This window comes from Homalodisca vitripennis, chromosome 1 (assembly GCF_021130785.1).
Source record: "Homalodisca vitripennis isolate AUS2020 chromosome 1, UT_GWSS_2.1, whole genome shotgun sequence".
NCBI classification, from domain to species: domain Eukaryota; kingdom Metazoa; phylum Arthropoda; class Insecta; order Hemiptera; family Cicadellidae; genus Homalodisca; species Homalodisca vitripennis.
The window spans coordinates 97,487,061-97,504,847 of NC_060207.1; the positions used below are offsets into that span (position 1 = coordinate 97,487,061).

The window sequence follows — 17,787 nt, forward strand, 5'->3', positions numbered from 1 at the left end:
ATTTTGGAGATGATTGCTCTCCAACTTTCACCATTCCAAGTTTCATGCTTGGTAGGTTGCAGTTACATTATCCTCCATCATTAAAACAGTTTTTCATTCCAAATGGATTAAGAAGCAAATGACTTGTGTTTGAAATATCCTTACTCAGTATGTTGAATAATAACTATTTACTAATCTTAGTTCTTAGGCTTATGCAGCCGATGTCATTATTACCTTATATTTTCTCCAGATTACACTGTATCTAACATAGCTAACTCAATTAAAATCTTAAATTATTTTACACTCACTACAGGGAGGCAATCAGTAGATATATGTTGAAAATATATGTTGTTGGAAGCTTGGGTAGACTGGTTCCCTTGAGGTCCTACATAAGGATTATGTCAAGTCTGTCCACCTCTGAATGAACTATCATCCTACAATAAAATGAAGTACAGGGGGAGGACATTATTTATATGTCTAAAACTGTACTAGTTGGTGTATTGGAGACAGCTGCTCATATAATATAAAGTTGTTAAAGATGCACAGTTGTGAAATTAATCATTATCATTGTGTATATAGCAATGTAGCAAGGTGGTGGTGGCAGCTTTATCTGATGCTGGGTGGACTGACAATAAGATCATTCTTTGATTCTGATTAAGGAAGCCTTAAACCTGGTATGTTTACTATCAGTGGAAGGTCAATTTGGTGTTTTTCCTTCTTTTCCACATATTATTTTAACTTTTGTCTCCCTAAGAAAACACAATCTTAATGCCTTAGTGGCATAAAGAAAGCTTGTCAAACCTATTATGAAAATATTGCATCTGAGTAGCTGGATTAAACCACTGGACCTCAAACATTCCCTAGGGTATTTTAAGAAATTATAAGCAACATGATTCAGAAACAGACTGAGGAAAGATAGACAATGAAAGGTAGGATTCAATAATAAGATTTATTTATGTCGCTAAACAAACATATATTGCAATAAGCACAAGTTAGCACACAAGTAAAATAATGACAATAAGTCCATCAGATAACTGAGTTAGGTATGAAGTCAATTAGATTCTAAAGAGTTACATTTTTTATCTTTTAAACATTTGAAGACTTTTCTTCAAATTAACTTTATTGCCAATACAATTGTTATTTTTTGTCGGAAGATTATTTACACAATACAGATCGAATGATCTGGGCCGTCAGTGATAAGTTTCCAATGGAGTTGATGTTGACTGCTCAAAAGGCTTGAGGTGATTTCCACCGTTGCTGGCTCCTCGCTGGTGCTTAATTCCTCCATAGGGGGTGATGATGAATCCATCTTCTCCCTCACCAATGATACAACTGCCTCACATATTCTTGCCAACCACTGCTTCCTTACGGTTCAAGGGTATCCCATGTCTTGTTTAGAGGTCTCTAGTAGCCTTAATAGCTTCCACAAGAGTGAAAATTATTACAGTTTTCACCACTGTTCTTTAAAGCCACATTAGTTTTTACTTGTTTCATTATTTACACAAGACCAATCTAACAAACTATGTCAATTAGGAGGGTCAACCAAAACTATTGTTCTCTTAATTTATTTTAAGGTGCCAGTTATAGAGTCAATCACCAGATGAACTCCATTAAAGGATACATAATTAGTGCCACAGGAAATCGCCAAAATATCTTTGCTCCTCAAAACCTCTCCATCGATGCTCTTATAATCTAAAACCTGACTAGCTCCTTACAAAACCAGCTGCATAATATTGGCATTTGATTTAATTAATAAACCATGCTAGTTCTTTACTATGTTGTCGGAATAGAGCAACATTCTTGGGGGTGAGACTTCATTATCAGTATTAATGGTACAAGTCTCTGAATCATCAACTGTGAGAGAAAGATGTTCAAAGTGATTTTCTGTTTTAAATGGTCTTTTTGTTATGTCACAAAGCAATTTCCTCTGTGCTGCTTTATCAGCTCTTCTACAAACAACCTTACTAAAAGTAGTATTGTTGGCCAGGTCTGATTTTGCAGTTTATGACCTGAGTGGTTTGGGCCTTGTTGGCAACGGGAGGGAAGCATGAGAGACACTTTGATACAGCTTTTTCTTCAGCTTAAAAATTTAGTCTGTTGCTCAATATTGTCTTTCTGCAATACTTTATTGACTTCTTCTAAGCTTTTAATTAAGGACAACATTTGGTCACTTCCTCTTTGTTAGTTTTACACAATTTGTAAGTATTTTTAGAGTTCTACGAGCACTTTCTGATTTCCTCTGATTGCAAGCATTTGTGGTAAACATTAATGTATTTAAATGGTGGTAAAAAAATTTAATTCTCACCCATTCTTGCATTATGATACCCTCTCATCCCTGTTCAAATTCCAGAAGCAAAATTTCTTTAATCACTACAAATAAATTTATAAAAAACCACAAACTTTTTTATGACAATTTAATCAAATTTTGTTTGATTTTTGACACATTTTCAAGTAGGCAATTTGTCACACAATTTTCATTAGATGTTTTATTCATGTCATTGTGTTTCTATTAAATAGGCCATTAAAATGATATGTCACAAGATAGGGCCGCAATTTGAAAATTAAAAGTTATCCCCCCTATCCAAAAGAGGGGAAAAATTTTGTTTATCATTAAAAAAAAAAAAAAATTATTGTTATAATTATGGTGAAGGTTGTACTTTGATGAAGGAAACAGGATTTTTCCGGACATTTGCCCTCGTTAAGTGAAACAAGAAAACAGTAACACTACGTTTCGAGATCTGCAATCTGATCTCTTCTTCAGGTAAAGAACTAACCTAATACATAATTACAAACTAGGTTAAAATAAACAAATCTTACTAAAGCGTTGTGGCACGCCTGAGTCAGGAATCACAACCTACATGTTGTATGTCAACTTCACTAACACTAAAGACATGCACTTAATAAAAAAAACTATACAAAACACCAATCATTAAAACTAAACTACGGAATACAGGTCACAATATGTCTTCACTCGTCTACTAACCATTTACGACTCTCAGTCGTAAATGGTTAGTAGACGAGTGAAGACATATTGTGACCTGTATTCCGTAGTTTAGTTTAATGATTGGTGTTTTGTATAGTTTTTTTATTAAGTGCATGTCTTTAGTGTTAGTGAAGTTGACATACAACATGTAGGTTGTGATTCCTGACTCAGGCGTGCCACAACGCTTTAGTAAGATTTGTTTATTTTAACCTAGTTTTGTAATTATGTATTAGGTTAGTTCTTTACCTGAAGAAGAGATCAGATTGCAGATCTCGAAACGTAGTGTTACTGTTTTCTTGTTTCACTTAACGATGGCAAATGTCCGGAAAAATCCTGTTTCCTTCACAATCCTTCCATCGTCAAAAATAACCTTTGTACTTTGATATCTTAATCCGTTTGAAATATATCCAGGTATATCAAGACTATACTATGATACAAGTTACAATACTATGATATACTTTTATACCTGTATTCTACTTTTATTCACTAAAGTAGAAAATTGAAATTTTTGGTTTATAAAACTGAAAAAAACAATGAGGTTTATAAACTGGACTATATAAATCACATTAATATTATATAAATAAAATACTTGCAAATGTTTGAAACCGCTTAAATAAAAAGTAAGGAAACAATAAAATAGTTATTGAAAATATCCCATATATGCCCAATTGTAGGAACTGGAAAATAGCTAGGAAAGTATCATAATGTGAGAGTGGGTGAGAATTAAATTTTGGTAAAAGTGACTTTTAATGTGGACTTCCTCTTTACATTTTTTTGTAACTTTTGTTCACTCAATATTTTCATTTGTTTTTGTCTACTTTCTCCTCTATATTGCTGATTATCGGAATTCGAGGTCATATCCGTCGTTTTCTGCTTTAGATGTCTTCTTTTAATTATCAAATTTTATAAAATTAATCTACACTCTGCTCGAGATAAAATTCGAATCTTAACAATTTCAACTCGAGTCTACACACAGGCCATTAAGGCCCATGTAGGCTCTTTTCCCATTATTTGAATTTATCTAGAAATTATGTAGCAAATTTAATGCTGTTTTTACTAGGTATGCGTCTATGGATGTGGATATGTATGTGTATGTATATACATGTATATGTATATATATATATATATATATATATACATGTATATGTATATATATATATATATATATATATATATATATATATATATATATATATATGTATGTTTCATCTATTTATTCATTATATTGATTTATTTATGTAACATAAGTCTTTTTTTATATTATTTAATGTTAGTTATTTAATTTTAGATTTTGAATTGTATTACTAGAATACTATTGTATGTTCATATGAGTTAGATAATATACAAATGCTACATTTGTTATCATTTCAATGTAAAGATTTATTAATTTTGTATTTCATTTCTTTGTGTGTGGAAATAAAGTGATTTGATTTGATTTGATTTGACATTTTTCAATCTTTGATATATGGCAGAAAATGCACTGGCTAAGACAAAGTTGTTTGTTCATTGACCTTTTTGAGAAGATTGGTGAAATGGCGTTGATCCTAACCAAAAGAAAATTCAAAACTTTTTATCAGAATTTGTACAGACTAGGCATCTCTACAAAAACATCATAAGAGTATAGGACTGAGTTACTCAGAGTTCTGCAAATTTAACAACAAAAAGGAAGAATCAGCAGATTATTGCTGATTTGACTGTCCAGTTATCTCAAGTGTTGGCAAAAGTGGGTTTGCGAAGATTTTAATGAGTCATTGGATGTTGAGAGCAGACCCCAAAAAAATTAGTGGATTTGTTACAGCATGTAACTTGATAGACATTTATAGTTAGAGCACAAAAGAACTGATTTCACAATACTGTGGATTACAAGTCCAAGAAAGAAGTGTAATTAATAATTCCTCACTCTTCAAAATTAATAACTGAACTTCCTGAGACAAACTTAATAATAAACATGTGATTGTAAGTTTGACTTCTCATGCTCGTGACTTGTATCCTGTGCAGTGACAATGCCTGGACTGAACTCCAAGCAGCTCTGGTAAGATTTGTTTGTTTTAACCTAGATTGTAATTCACCTTAGGAAGAGATCAAATTATAGATCTCTAAAGGTAGTGTTATACATTTTGTAACATATAACGATGGCAAATGTTCGAAGTCCTGTTATCCTTTAAAACCTCCTATTGTCATTAACAAACTAAACAAAGAATAAATAATAAAGTTAACCCGTATAGTTTATAAACATAGTTAATGCTCACATAGTATCACATGAATTGTAACTATGTGTGCAATGGACACTCAGTTTTGAGTGTTATCAGAAGATGAGAACTTGATCATTGCCCATTTCTTAATTATGTCACACACTAGCTTCAAAACTTCCTTCCTCCTGTTGACTGTCTCACCAGTTCCATTGCTGGACAACACCACCCACGTTTGATCTCATATTCCTGACATTTCATCAGCTGAGAATTCTGATTGATGGTAGCTATACATATTCTTTAAATAGAACTTTGATTTAGAAAATACCTCTCCACAGTGGTTTTATTTATTTATTTATAATTTTATGGCCTACATTGGACCAGTTTAGTCACTTTATATTTTCTAGTCTTTCTTCTTTTATCCACCCAATATTTCTTCATCCTTTCTGAGCGTAATTTTCTTTCCTCCTCCGGAACCACTCTTCCTATTCGTCGTTTGTTTCTTTTCAGCTGTAGTGTAGAGTGTTTGTCATTTAATATCTTTAATGTGTTTGTCTTGTGTTTTAAATCCTCTACTGTAATTTGTAACTCTCTCATATCTTCCCTTAATTCTGTGATCCATTTAATGTCACTTTTACTATACCACAGTTTTTCTACTATTTTCCTGCTAATTCTATTTTCAGGTGTTCTCAACAAATGCCCCAGGAATGATATTCGTTTCTTTTTAATTATACTTGTAATAGGTTCTATATTTTTGTAGACTGTTTCATTGGAAGCTAGTCTCCAAACTCTGTCTACTTGATAGTTTTTGTTTAAGCAAGTTCTGACTATTCTTCTCTCCATCTTAAGAACCTTATCTATTGCAATAGTATTTGTTGTTTTAAATATTGTTTCACTTGCGTATGTAATTTGTGGCAGAGCAACTGTTTTGTAGTGTCTTATTTTTGTATTTATTGAAAGACATCTTTTATTATACGTATTCTTAGTAGCATGTTTAATCTTAGTTAGTTTGTCTATTTTACTTTGCCAAGATGGTTTTTCATTCAGGTTATAAGTGATTACTTCTCCTAAGTATTTAAATTTCTGCACAATTTTTATATTGTGGTTGTCCAACCTTATTTTATTTGCAAGTGGAGGCTGCGTTAATAAAACTTCTGTTTTTTCAAACAATATCTTTAAACCAATTTTCTGAGCTATATCTTGTAAAGATTTAATTTGCTGTTTTGTTTCCTGAATGTCATGTTATTTCTTTCCCATTCCCTCATGACGTACTCTAATGCACAGTTAAAAAGAAGCGGTAATAATCCATCACCTTGTCTTAAGCCAGTCTTTATCTGAAATGGTTCTGAAAGTTCTCCTCTAAACTTTATTTTAGACTTTGTACTAGTTAATGTTAGTTCTATTAATTTAATTAATTTGGGGTGAAGTCCAAAATGTCGCAGTATTTTTAATAGTGATATTCTATGAATGGAATCATAGGCTTTCTTGAAATCAACAAATGTTATCGAGAGTTGTTTATTTCGTTTTTTATAATATGCCGTAATTAACTTTAGTGTAATTATTTGCTCTGTACAACTTCTCCAAGGCCTGAATCCTCCTTGGTATTCTCCAAGTTCTTGATCTAGTTGGTCCTTAATCCTGTTGTAGAGAATCTTTGAAAAAATCTTATAAGTACAATCGAGGAGTGATATACCTCTATAGTTATCCGGATTACATCTGTCAGCTTTCTTAAATAAAACCACAGCTTTCTTTTATTTATGTTCTTTTGGTAATTTTCCTCTTAAAAATAGGGTTACCTGAGAAGGGATATTCAATTATGATTAAACATCAACTGGATACATTCATGATAAATGGTATATGTTTCACACATAATATAAATAGACACCACAACTTTATATTAGGTAGAATTTGTTTAATATATGGCCCAATATAAACATTAAGCCCAATAGTAAAATAGAGAAGTAAAGAATCAGAAAATATTATTTTTATTTTTGATTACTGATATTAATGGAAACATTGTGATATTGGAATTTTAAGCTCATATAAATTAATAAAACTGTTGTTTTTCATCTTTGAAGGATAAAATAAGAATGGTTTTGAAATCTATTGATGAGGAAAGCTGTTCACATCTGAAGTCCACATGTTGCCTTGACTGTTCTAACAAAATAGTAATATGCAGGTAGATGGTGAATTACCTTAGTGATCTCACAGTTATGTTAGCTGACTCGTTAAAGGCAAATGGCTCTTATGAGAGCCAGTAAGGTTATTATTAGTCCAATGTTAGGTTACCAGTTGCATGTTGAGAAATTTAATTAAGAAAATATGTAAGCGTGTCAGTAATAACCTCCTAAGTAACAAAATTGAGTTCTTGAACAACAAGGAATGCAGATCTTAAAAATACTGTAAGAGGTAATGTGTGTGGGTTACAGGCATGTAGGAGATATTCACAGTTTTAAGATAATGATAAGACAAGACAAAGTTAATTTTTTTCCACAAAACATAAATGCTTTCATAGTAAAGGCTAATATTGGAATTCATAATTATTATTACTGTATTAAAGTCTAAATTTACATCAGACATTTTTGAGCCAAGCCTAAATTAAAAGCTTTACCTCTTTTAACATATTTTGATACAATAATATTTCAAATATTGTTTTCAAAGTAATATCGTTCCCGTAAATCAAATCTCTAAAAGTCAAATCAAATTCAGTGCATGTATAGCACCATTACACTACTCAAAAGGAAAAAGAGAATACACAATCACAAAACGTGTTCCTTTTTAGGAGGTTTATTTCTATGGCATTTTAATTGATCATTTTGTTTTTTTAAGGGGAAGACGAAAACCCATTCAGAACTTTTTATTGACCTCCCTGGGAATTGAACCCATATCCTTTTTCCAGCCATTGGTGGTGGTTCGGAAGTCATCTTTAACCAATTGGTTCCCAGGTTAAGTGTTAGAGAGGGCTTCTTAGCCCTAACTTCGCCTTACTTTACTTTTTTACCTTTTAGTAGAGCTACAACCTTACTCTTAGGCTATAGTAAAGGTCCTTTTTGTGTGCATAGACATTATTAACAGAGGATGGCCTGAGGGTCGATAGTCTTACAAAATCTGCCCAAAAACAAACAAAAGCTCAAAAGTAGCTAGGGGTGAACTTTCAAACAACACATTCCTTGTAATTCATTTTATTTACACTAAAAGATGACAGAAATGAATGATGAGGTACAGAAAAAAGGCAATTTTTGCTACATTATTTATAATCTCCCATTAAACGAACAGTAACAACATGGACTGGATTGAGCATTCAAGTAACATAACAATAATACAATACAAACTGAGATATCACAATTAATGTACAAGCGTGAACGAATGGCAAGACGTTAACCAGATATGGTAAAATTATACAAATATATATTTACACCCAGTATAAAAAAAAATATTCATGAGACAACCTTCTGAGTATACAACACGCTCAGTTTTGTTTACAGATATTATTAAATGAATAATGTAAATTTTATAATAATGTAATAGAACTCTTACAACATTTCATTACTACTTAAATTATTTCAGCTTTCATCTTTTCACTAGGTACATAAATCTTGCTTCAAATGTTATTGTAATTCATCGTAATTATTATTTAGATTTAGAATTAGAGATATTATGTAAAACATACTTTCTGCACATTCTACTATTAATAATCTAAACTTTATTATCAAGAAAATTTGTTTATGTCAATTCTGAACTAGATTGAGAGCATAAATTTGTTAGTTTGACAAATAAAAATAATAAACTAAGTTTTTTATAAAAAAAAACTGAAAGCCATATATTCATTGCTCTCTTTCTTTTTTATTAGAAACAAGTTATTCTCTTTTAGCATGACTCCAGTACATATAACTATTTAGGTGTATGGAATTGTTAACAACAAAATAAAAATTATTTGATTCCTTTTTCAAATACTATAATTTAAAGCAAAACTTTTAAAAATTGTACTTAATTACTTCCATTGTACAGTTATCTATAGCATTGTTTACATACATACATACATTTTAATTGAATACAAATTCTGAATACAAGATTTTAATTGATATAACCATGTAAAACATTATTTTAAATGTCAGACTGCATTCTCCAGGGCTTCTAGAAATACATTTTGAAACCATTAAAGAACTAATTTCATACTTAATTATTAATAACCAAACATTCTAGAAATGTTGTCCTTGATATATTAACGTAAAACAGCACATATTATAATGACAATGTCAACAGAGTCATGTCCAAAGGCTGATTTGTGCAGGTTTCTAGATCTGAATGATTTTTATTATAATACAACAAGGATCTTTGTAGTATTGTAAATATTATGAATAAAAATGATGTGAGTGGTTGTTTGTTAGAAAGGGCAACTTCATATAAGAAGTCAAAAAATATCTTTAAACAATGTTAAAAACAAAGCAAATGTATTCTAGTGAGAACTCTTTATCTTCTATATGGGCATTGTGTTACTTATCTTGCAACTATGATTTTTTTTAACGTAAAACTTAAACAACTTTTAAAAATTTGAATAAAAACTGTCCTAAAATAGCATTTTAAACTATTGCTGAAAATATTTTAACAATGAAATGACAAAGCACTGCAAAAGTATCTTTCAAAATATTAGTTAACTGAGCGGGTCTATAATCAAACCTTAGTAATACTTATAATAATAAAACACAACCATATAAAATCAATCTAGCACTTAAAAAGTCATGGAATTTAGATCTTACAAATCTTACAGATTACTAAACTCAATATAGTGCAAAGAAGTTTAGATTAAAAACTTAAACTGTTTATGAAACAAACAAAGATTTTACAGATAACTAGATAAATGGCAAGATACAATATAAACTTTCTCTTTTCACATACACATACTGAAAACATTGTAGTTTGCACAGCAGCATACCCAGGAATTAATTTTGAGGAGGGGTGAGGATAATTTAAGGTATACAAAATATTAATATGTATGTGTAGATATGTGTGTTAATGTATTGTTACAATTTTGACAGGGTTTTGTTTATCTGATTGAAAATACTGATAAGGTCTACAGATGTTTGGAGGAGATTAACCCCCATATTAACTTGCACACTCTCCCCCTCCCACCCTAAAGGTATGCTTCTGCTTTGCCATGTCCTTGTTACCAAAGATTTCCAAAAGATCTAGGTAGGGACGTATGTCCTCCTAGGCTTTTAAACTGTTTTCTTATGGAGTTGAAATTAAATATGATTACAAAAATTATTTCTACGTAGTGAATTCCATTTCAAAACATTAAATAGGCTATAAATTGGCGACAGTTGTAAAAATGGTTAAAACCAATTAAAAGCACATAGGGGAAAATACATAGTTTTTTATATATAAATCAATATATTGGGTTTAAATAATTATAAATAAAAAAACTATTTCAAAAATTTTTCTAGAGATGTAACAAAATACACTTAAAGGCTGAATTAGATCAAGTTATCAATTTGATTTAAACGGTACAAAAGTTTCATGTTTTTACATTTTAGAATGACTATTTTTAGAGAGATTTGTTGTTTGTCTAATTTTTAAGAATATAATGGATTGTAAGAAATAACAATTCAATCAAACCAAAAATTCAGATAATTAGAAATATAAATTTTTATTTTAGGTAAAAAAACTACATTTTCATAAACAAAACAATTATTGTTTATTGTTCAGTAACTGTAGCTGTTTAGCATTTTGGAAAAATCTATTCAATGACTTATCACGTACCCTTATGGCTATCTATTTTTCAACTTAAAACTATTTTGGCTCAAGAGAGCCTAAAATAGAGTAGAAAATCCGTTGCAAACCAAAATGTAATTTTAAACCACAAAATTATTCTTTATGTATTATAGAGGAAGTAACCAATTAAATATTATTCATGCAAAATTCAATGTTATCTGAATACCTTTTTTATTATAGAGAAACATAGTATTACAACTACAATTTAAGTTTGTCATAACTATTAAAAATGGTTTCTGTTTTTTTAACCTTTCTAACAAATGGGACACAAACAAATTCAAAGAGACATAAATTCTCTGTTATTTATGATCCTAGAGAAAAAAATAAAACGATTCTGTAATGCTTATAACAATTTTGTTATGGGCTATTTTTGTGTATCACAATACATTTTTGAGATATAGAGTACATGTAAATCCCATGAGAAAAAATTAATAATATATCAGTTGTCACAAAATCTACCCACTTCTTCCAACTGAGCCGGAAAGACTATTAATTGCATAAATTACAAAATGTTTTTATAAGACTGTCTTTGAAATATTGGCTTCAATGAAACTTTGTTTTACTTTAGAGCATTCATAAATTATTTGATGGTATCGTAAACCCATATTTTTAGGTTAAATATTACACCATAAATATGATAAATCATATTTATAAAAATAAACTCAAGTTTTAAGTTTTCACAAAGCAAATAGAAATTAGTCAAATTGGAAATTATTATATATTATACATCTAAAAAATTAAATTGTTTTTAAATCTTACACTTTAATCAATTTGCAATCTTTTTAACACAGCCCTCAAATGTTTCCTTCTATTTTGATAAATATCTCACTAGATACTATATGTGTAAAATAGTAAGCCGAAATAAACATAAATACAATTTTGTTTATACATGCTTAGAAATAACACTGATGTTGTGTTGAAAGTTATTCCTAAATACATAAACAAATATACTTACTGAATTTCAACTTTCTAAAAAATATCCTGTTTCTTAGAGAATGATTAATAAACCAAATTATATAGTTGAAACCAGTGTGTGGTAAAGTTAACAAAAACTCTTTTAGATGGTACAATTACAAAAGATATGCTTATTTTGTCTTTTTATATAAATAATAATAAAAGATAATAATAAATAATAAGGGTAATTTTTAGCAAATAATATTTTCTCAGAAAAGTTTATTAATTTAGCATTTAAGGTTCAGACATAAATAAGACTTTAAAGACAATTGAATTTTTAAAAATGTATAAAAATAACTGTTGTTTCAGTATATTGAAAAATGTAATTCAGAGTATTGTTACTGATTCAATTAATTAATTAAATTCATTAATTTTTACGCACAATAGTGCTTCTGAAATGTCTTCAAATCTTTGTTGAAGTATGTTCAAAGAAATGTAATTGACTTAATTAGTAATTAGTTAACTATAACAAGTAACACAATTATATAGGATATTTTTGAAATTAGAAATAATTGGGAGATGGATACTGATGAAAGTGTTGATTTTCTTCAATGTGTCATAGTTTTGAAGAGTCAACCAAAATTAGAATTAAAGAAGTTATTTTTTTTATAACCAATTTAAAGTGTGGAAATACAACTATTGAATTTGTCGATTGATTTAATATTTAAAAATTAGCAATCACACAGAATTTAGCAACTTGAAAAATATGCTACAAATGAAACGATGAAATAATTTTTATTACAAGAGAAAATCCACTACACAACAAACCAATATAATAATATATTACATTTCTATTAAAATCTATAATTCACACTAAACACTTACCTAAAATGAAGTCATGTTTTTACAATTTGATACTTTGTACATGGTTGGCACAGATATAATATACATACAATACATACAAATAGTAGGAAAAGTCCTTGAGTATTTATCGAGTATTTAAGTGGGCAAACCTTACACAATGACTAATATAGTCATATATTAAATGCATACAATACTGTACTTAATCTACAGTAATTTTTGACTCTGTATAGATTTAAATACAGTAACATTTCATTACCTTACAGGTAATCTAATTTCACAGAAGGAATGTAAAATTCCAGTTTTGTTAGTTTTTATTTATGATTTGTAACAATTCATCTTAAATTAGTGAGCTTAAATACAGTAAATTAATCTTTGTTCCATGTCACACATTTGCATTTGAATGGAAAAGATTTTGTTCCATAATAACAAGCAAAAATTAGAGCTCTTTAAACGAAGATCAGTTATTTGTACTAAGTTATTATGTGTTTCATTATTTATATACCCACATGTAATTTGGTATTAGGTGGGTTTTTGAAACAGCTTAGCTCTACACTCTGTCACAAAGATCCTTCCCGAACTATCCAGTATAAGCCCAAACTTCTAAATCCATAATAAAATATTTAAAACTTATATGGCACACCTTTATTAGTCAGGTTGTGAAATTTTTAATTAAACACAATTTTCACAAAAACATCTTGAGGAAAGTAAGTGAAAAATCGATGTGGTAGAAAGGAAACGGATAAACGTCTAAAAATGCAATTATTAAATGAGAGAGCACATTATTGACACAGAAACAAGAACTACACGATGAGATAATTTATGACGAAAGCGGATTTCCAATCTGTGACGTCGTCGATTTCGACCGACTCCCGCTGACTTTGGAAGACTATTTTGATTGCTACGATTACGATAACATCCCTTATGGCACTAGTTGTACGGCCAGGAGTGGCGGATGGCCGTGATGGGGGTGTGGGATGGCAGAGGGGTCGTAGGGGGGGCCTCCAAGCCCCGCCGGAACCATCCTCACTTCTTCAGCTCATTCCCTAAGTCTTTGGGCTTCGTATCAGACAAGACACCACTCTGTGACGAGCTCACCGAGAGACTGTTCCCCGATGGATACATCTTCTCCAGGTGCTTCAGTGACTCAGACAGGAAGTTCTGGAATAGTAAAGAATAACAGAAATATTTCAAAATTTAACCCTTTGAGAGTAGACGATTATTACTATCCAGATGCCTTCATCAATGGCACAGATTTTGCCATTGCTAGGTGTAGTATAGAGATTAAAATAAATATATAAGTTGCTTACTATACATTAGTTATTATTTAAATAGCACTTTTATTAAAGTTATTTTATGTATTGTGTGAAGTTTATTCTTAAAGAAAGCACCTTTAAGGTACAAATAAGTTAAACAGTTCCGAATTACAAAGTCTTAATAGTGTAAATCTTATGAGTAAAATATGTTAGAACTGAATTTTTGGATAAGGACTTCACCTAAATACTGCTTTTTAATTTTTAGGTTTCTTTACATAGGAGTGTGTATATGTTCTTCAAATCGCCTACTCTGTAGACATCCATCCAAGTTTCAAAATTTCATGCAACACTGAACGATGAGTACCTCAATCTAATTACGTTTCAGAATCCATAATTCCTTAGATGTCGTAACCAACAACAATGTAACTCCTAGATTCAAATATATACTGAATTGAGGAAGGACTGCCAAGGCATTTCGTGCACAAAAAACTTAGTTTGATATGCTAGGAACAAAGAATCCACATGTTCCCATTATACCTACTCTAGATCCTTGAATCATCAGGTGCCGGACATAATATTTAGGTTAATCATTTATTTCAGTACTAGGGATAGTTCACAATAATGTGATACATTGATTGATGGGTCACCACAGTCATCCTCAACTATGTCTGGAGAAGTTGTATATATTACAACTTGTTAATATGATTAACTTTGCAAATAAATAATTATCATTATTGCACAATTCTTGTTACATAATGCTGTATAAATATTGGTCATTCACAATTCCTAAATCCTATAACTTATTCAAATCCAAAAAATAATTTAATAATATTTTTTAAATAATCACAGTCTGCAGTTATTAAACTTAAATCATATGATTCTTCCATTTAGAACAAAATATTTATAATGATAAACAATCACGGTTTTATGTAGTGTATTCCCATTATCCACTTGATCACTAACATTGAAAATTTAAAGTCATATCTGGTATTTTAAAGTTTTATATGAGGTCATTACACACAGATCTCAATTTAGTCTGAGATATTTGACTTGCTCTCCACTCCTTCCTCCAAATTATCTAAGGGTTATAATCACCTGTATGGCAGTGAGGGCTGCAACGATGGCTGGGCTGCCAAACCCATGTGATATGAGGGAGAAGTGGGTAAGATGTCGCTGGATACTAGGCTCCAGGATGTGTTGAGGCCGGGTATTGCACAATGGGGACCTATCCTGGTTCAATAGGTCCATCAGTTCCTTGGTCACTTGCCTGTAAACAAAGTAATAGATGAGAAAACATTATTTTTCTCTATATAAATAATATTTTACAGGGATAAATTTATTATTACAAATATTGCACCTGAAATATGTACGAGTATTTAAGAGTATGAAAACTTACTTGGTGGCGTGGATGAGCTCCTTTCGCCTGTAGGATTCGGTGGGGTCTGACGTATGTTGTCTACTCAGGTACTCAGCTACTTGGCGCGCAGGAAACTCTGTCTCACAGACATATCCAAAATCCCGTGCCAGGTGAATTGCCTCTCCTGGAAAAAAAAATACTTTGAAGTCTCAAATTTTAAAAGAGATTTAGACAGTTATGAACACATATACCACTAAATGTAGTGAGCCCAAAACTCCTGCAATAAAATATTTTCTATATTATATATTGTTGGATTTGATTGAATACAAAACTTAAAAATTTAACTTAATTTAACTTTAATTTACCAATGGATTTAATGTACTTTTTTTAATGGATTTTCCGTGATAAGTACAAGATTTTTCAAACAAATCTTACTCTTATAACGAAAAGCTGTAAGATACCAGATTTATTGTGAATATAGGTTAATGGCAACTTTGTCTATTGTATTGTATATTTATGTATACTGTATGTATGTGTGTATATATATGTACTGTTTTTCATTATATGCCTCTGGACGTTTTAGTCAGATGCAGACGTCATGGAGAGCAGCTTGTTGGTTGGAATATTGTTTTTATTTTATTAGGAAAGGACTCATTTTATTTTATTTTTGTAAATTGTTTTGTTTTCGTTATGCTGACCAGCTACTGGTTTTTGGTCAGTGTATTTCCAAAGAATGTAAATTGTTTTGTATTTGTTTGTAATTGGTAGAAAATAAAGTATTATTATTATTATAAGTAAATGCACTGACAGTTAGGGTAATTATTAATAATAAGTTACCAGTCAATACTGAGTAATATTTTTACATTTTACTATAAAGAAATACTGACCATTTTGGCTTTTATGTTAAGAGCCACTTCTGACAATCTGAATTAGTTTCATTTACTCATGTCTCATTACTAGGCTACTAGTATTGGCTGTTTAAAATGGCATCCAAATTGAGGGATAGTAACTTGTATTACCCACAACAAGGATTCAGTATAGAAAACAATTCTGATTTTACTTTCCTAGTAGGATATAAAACACTGTTGAATATTTCCAAAAACAAAAATGTCTTTCAATCATTACTGACCAGCTCGCCAAGTAAGTAGGTTGTTAAGTACCATTGACTGACTATTTTATATTTCCGTAAAGTCTATCAGCCACTACTAACTTTACCTTACCAAGTAGGATGTCAAACACTTTTGATAAATTCACCAAAAAACTGTCAGCAAAGTCTCTCAGCCACTACTGTGTTCACCTCATAAAGTATGATATCAACAGCTATTGATTGACTTTCTTCAGCCATTACTGACAATACCTCACGAACTATGATATCAATCATTATTGACTAACTTGCTGCAAAGACTCTCAGCCACTACAAACTTAACCTTTCCACAAAGCCTCTCAGCCACTACTGACAACCATTCTAAAAAGCCTCTCAGCCACTACTGTCTTAACATTTCCACAAAGGCCCTCAGCCTTTACTGAAATCACATCACGAATTATGATGTCAACCATTAGTTGACTAATTTGCTGCAAAGCTTCTCAGTCATTACAGTACTGTCTTCACCTTATATAGTATGATATCAACAATTATTGACTAACTCGCCGCAAAGGCTCTCAGCCTCTACTGATTTTACTTCACCGAGTAGGATATGAATCATCGTTGACTAACTTAGGATATGAATCACTGTTGACTAACTTATCGAAGGGACTTTCAGCCACAACTGACATGAGGCACAACAGTGACCGGTCTACATATAATCTACCGGCGTAATTAAAAACAAAACAAGCGCTCGACAACAATGAGAATGTAATCAAAATACCATTTCAATTCATTTTCTCCAGCTTCTCTTTTTATCACGAATCCTATTATTTGTGGTTGTAAATTAATCAGCGGTTGTTTAGATTTTTTTAATAAGTCCGCCGATTGAGGTGGCGCCAAGACAATGCGTACAAAGCGCTACCGAATCCATTGTCCACCACAATAGCCGGCCGTCTTGTGCTTGTGCAACATACAGTATCGGTTAGAATCAGCCATAGTCTATACGTGTGACTGAGCGATGCTAGCAGTTATCTGTACAGGAAGTGTAGATATAGAGGGTACCTCATGTGTTTATATCTAAGTATCGTAATTGCCTCCTCCTTCAGTGCTCAAGCTTAGAATAAGTTTCCAAGAAGTTACGAATTGTACAATTTTTATTCCTGTTTAATTTAATTCATGAATCACATTTACAATTATAACAAATTATATGAATGTCTCTTAAAATGTTTATACTAAAAATGTAAGCTACTACATTCTCAAATATTATTCAAGAAATCCAATTAACAACTCCAATTTAACATCACATTTTATAAATCATAGTTATTAAATCAACCTACCGTTTACCGGGTTGTTGTAAAGTACTGGTTTCTTTTGATGATTTCACTATCGTACTCACTTAGGCGTATTCAAAT

At 30.9% G+C, this 17,787-nt stretch overlaps 1 protein-coding gene across 2 annotated transcripts in view; it reads right to left on the reverse strand.

Moving 5' to 3' along the window:
• Positions 1-11,960: 11,960 nt before the first annotated feature.
• Positions 11,961-17,787, reverse strand: part of LOC124367341 (transcription factor AP-2-epsilon) — a 142,271-nt gene continuing 136,444 nt past the window's right edge. For both annotated transcript variants that reach the window (XM_046824098.1, XM_046824089.1), the window contains 3 exons: positions 15,331-15,475; positions 15,030-15,201; positions 11,961-13,839 (listed from right to left, as the gene is read on the reverse strand). In XM_046824098.1, coding sequence (XP_046680054.1) covers positions 13,705-13,839; positions 15,030-15,201; positions 15,331-15,475 — 452 coding nt within the window. In that variant the 3' untranslated portion in view covers positions 11,961-13,704. The remainder of the gene's footprint in view (positions 13,840-15,029; positions 15,202-15,330; positions 15,476-17,787) is intronic.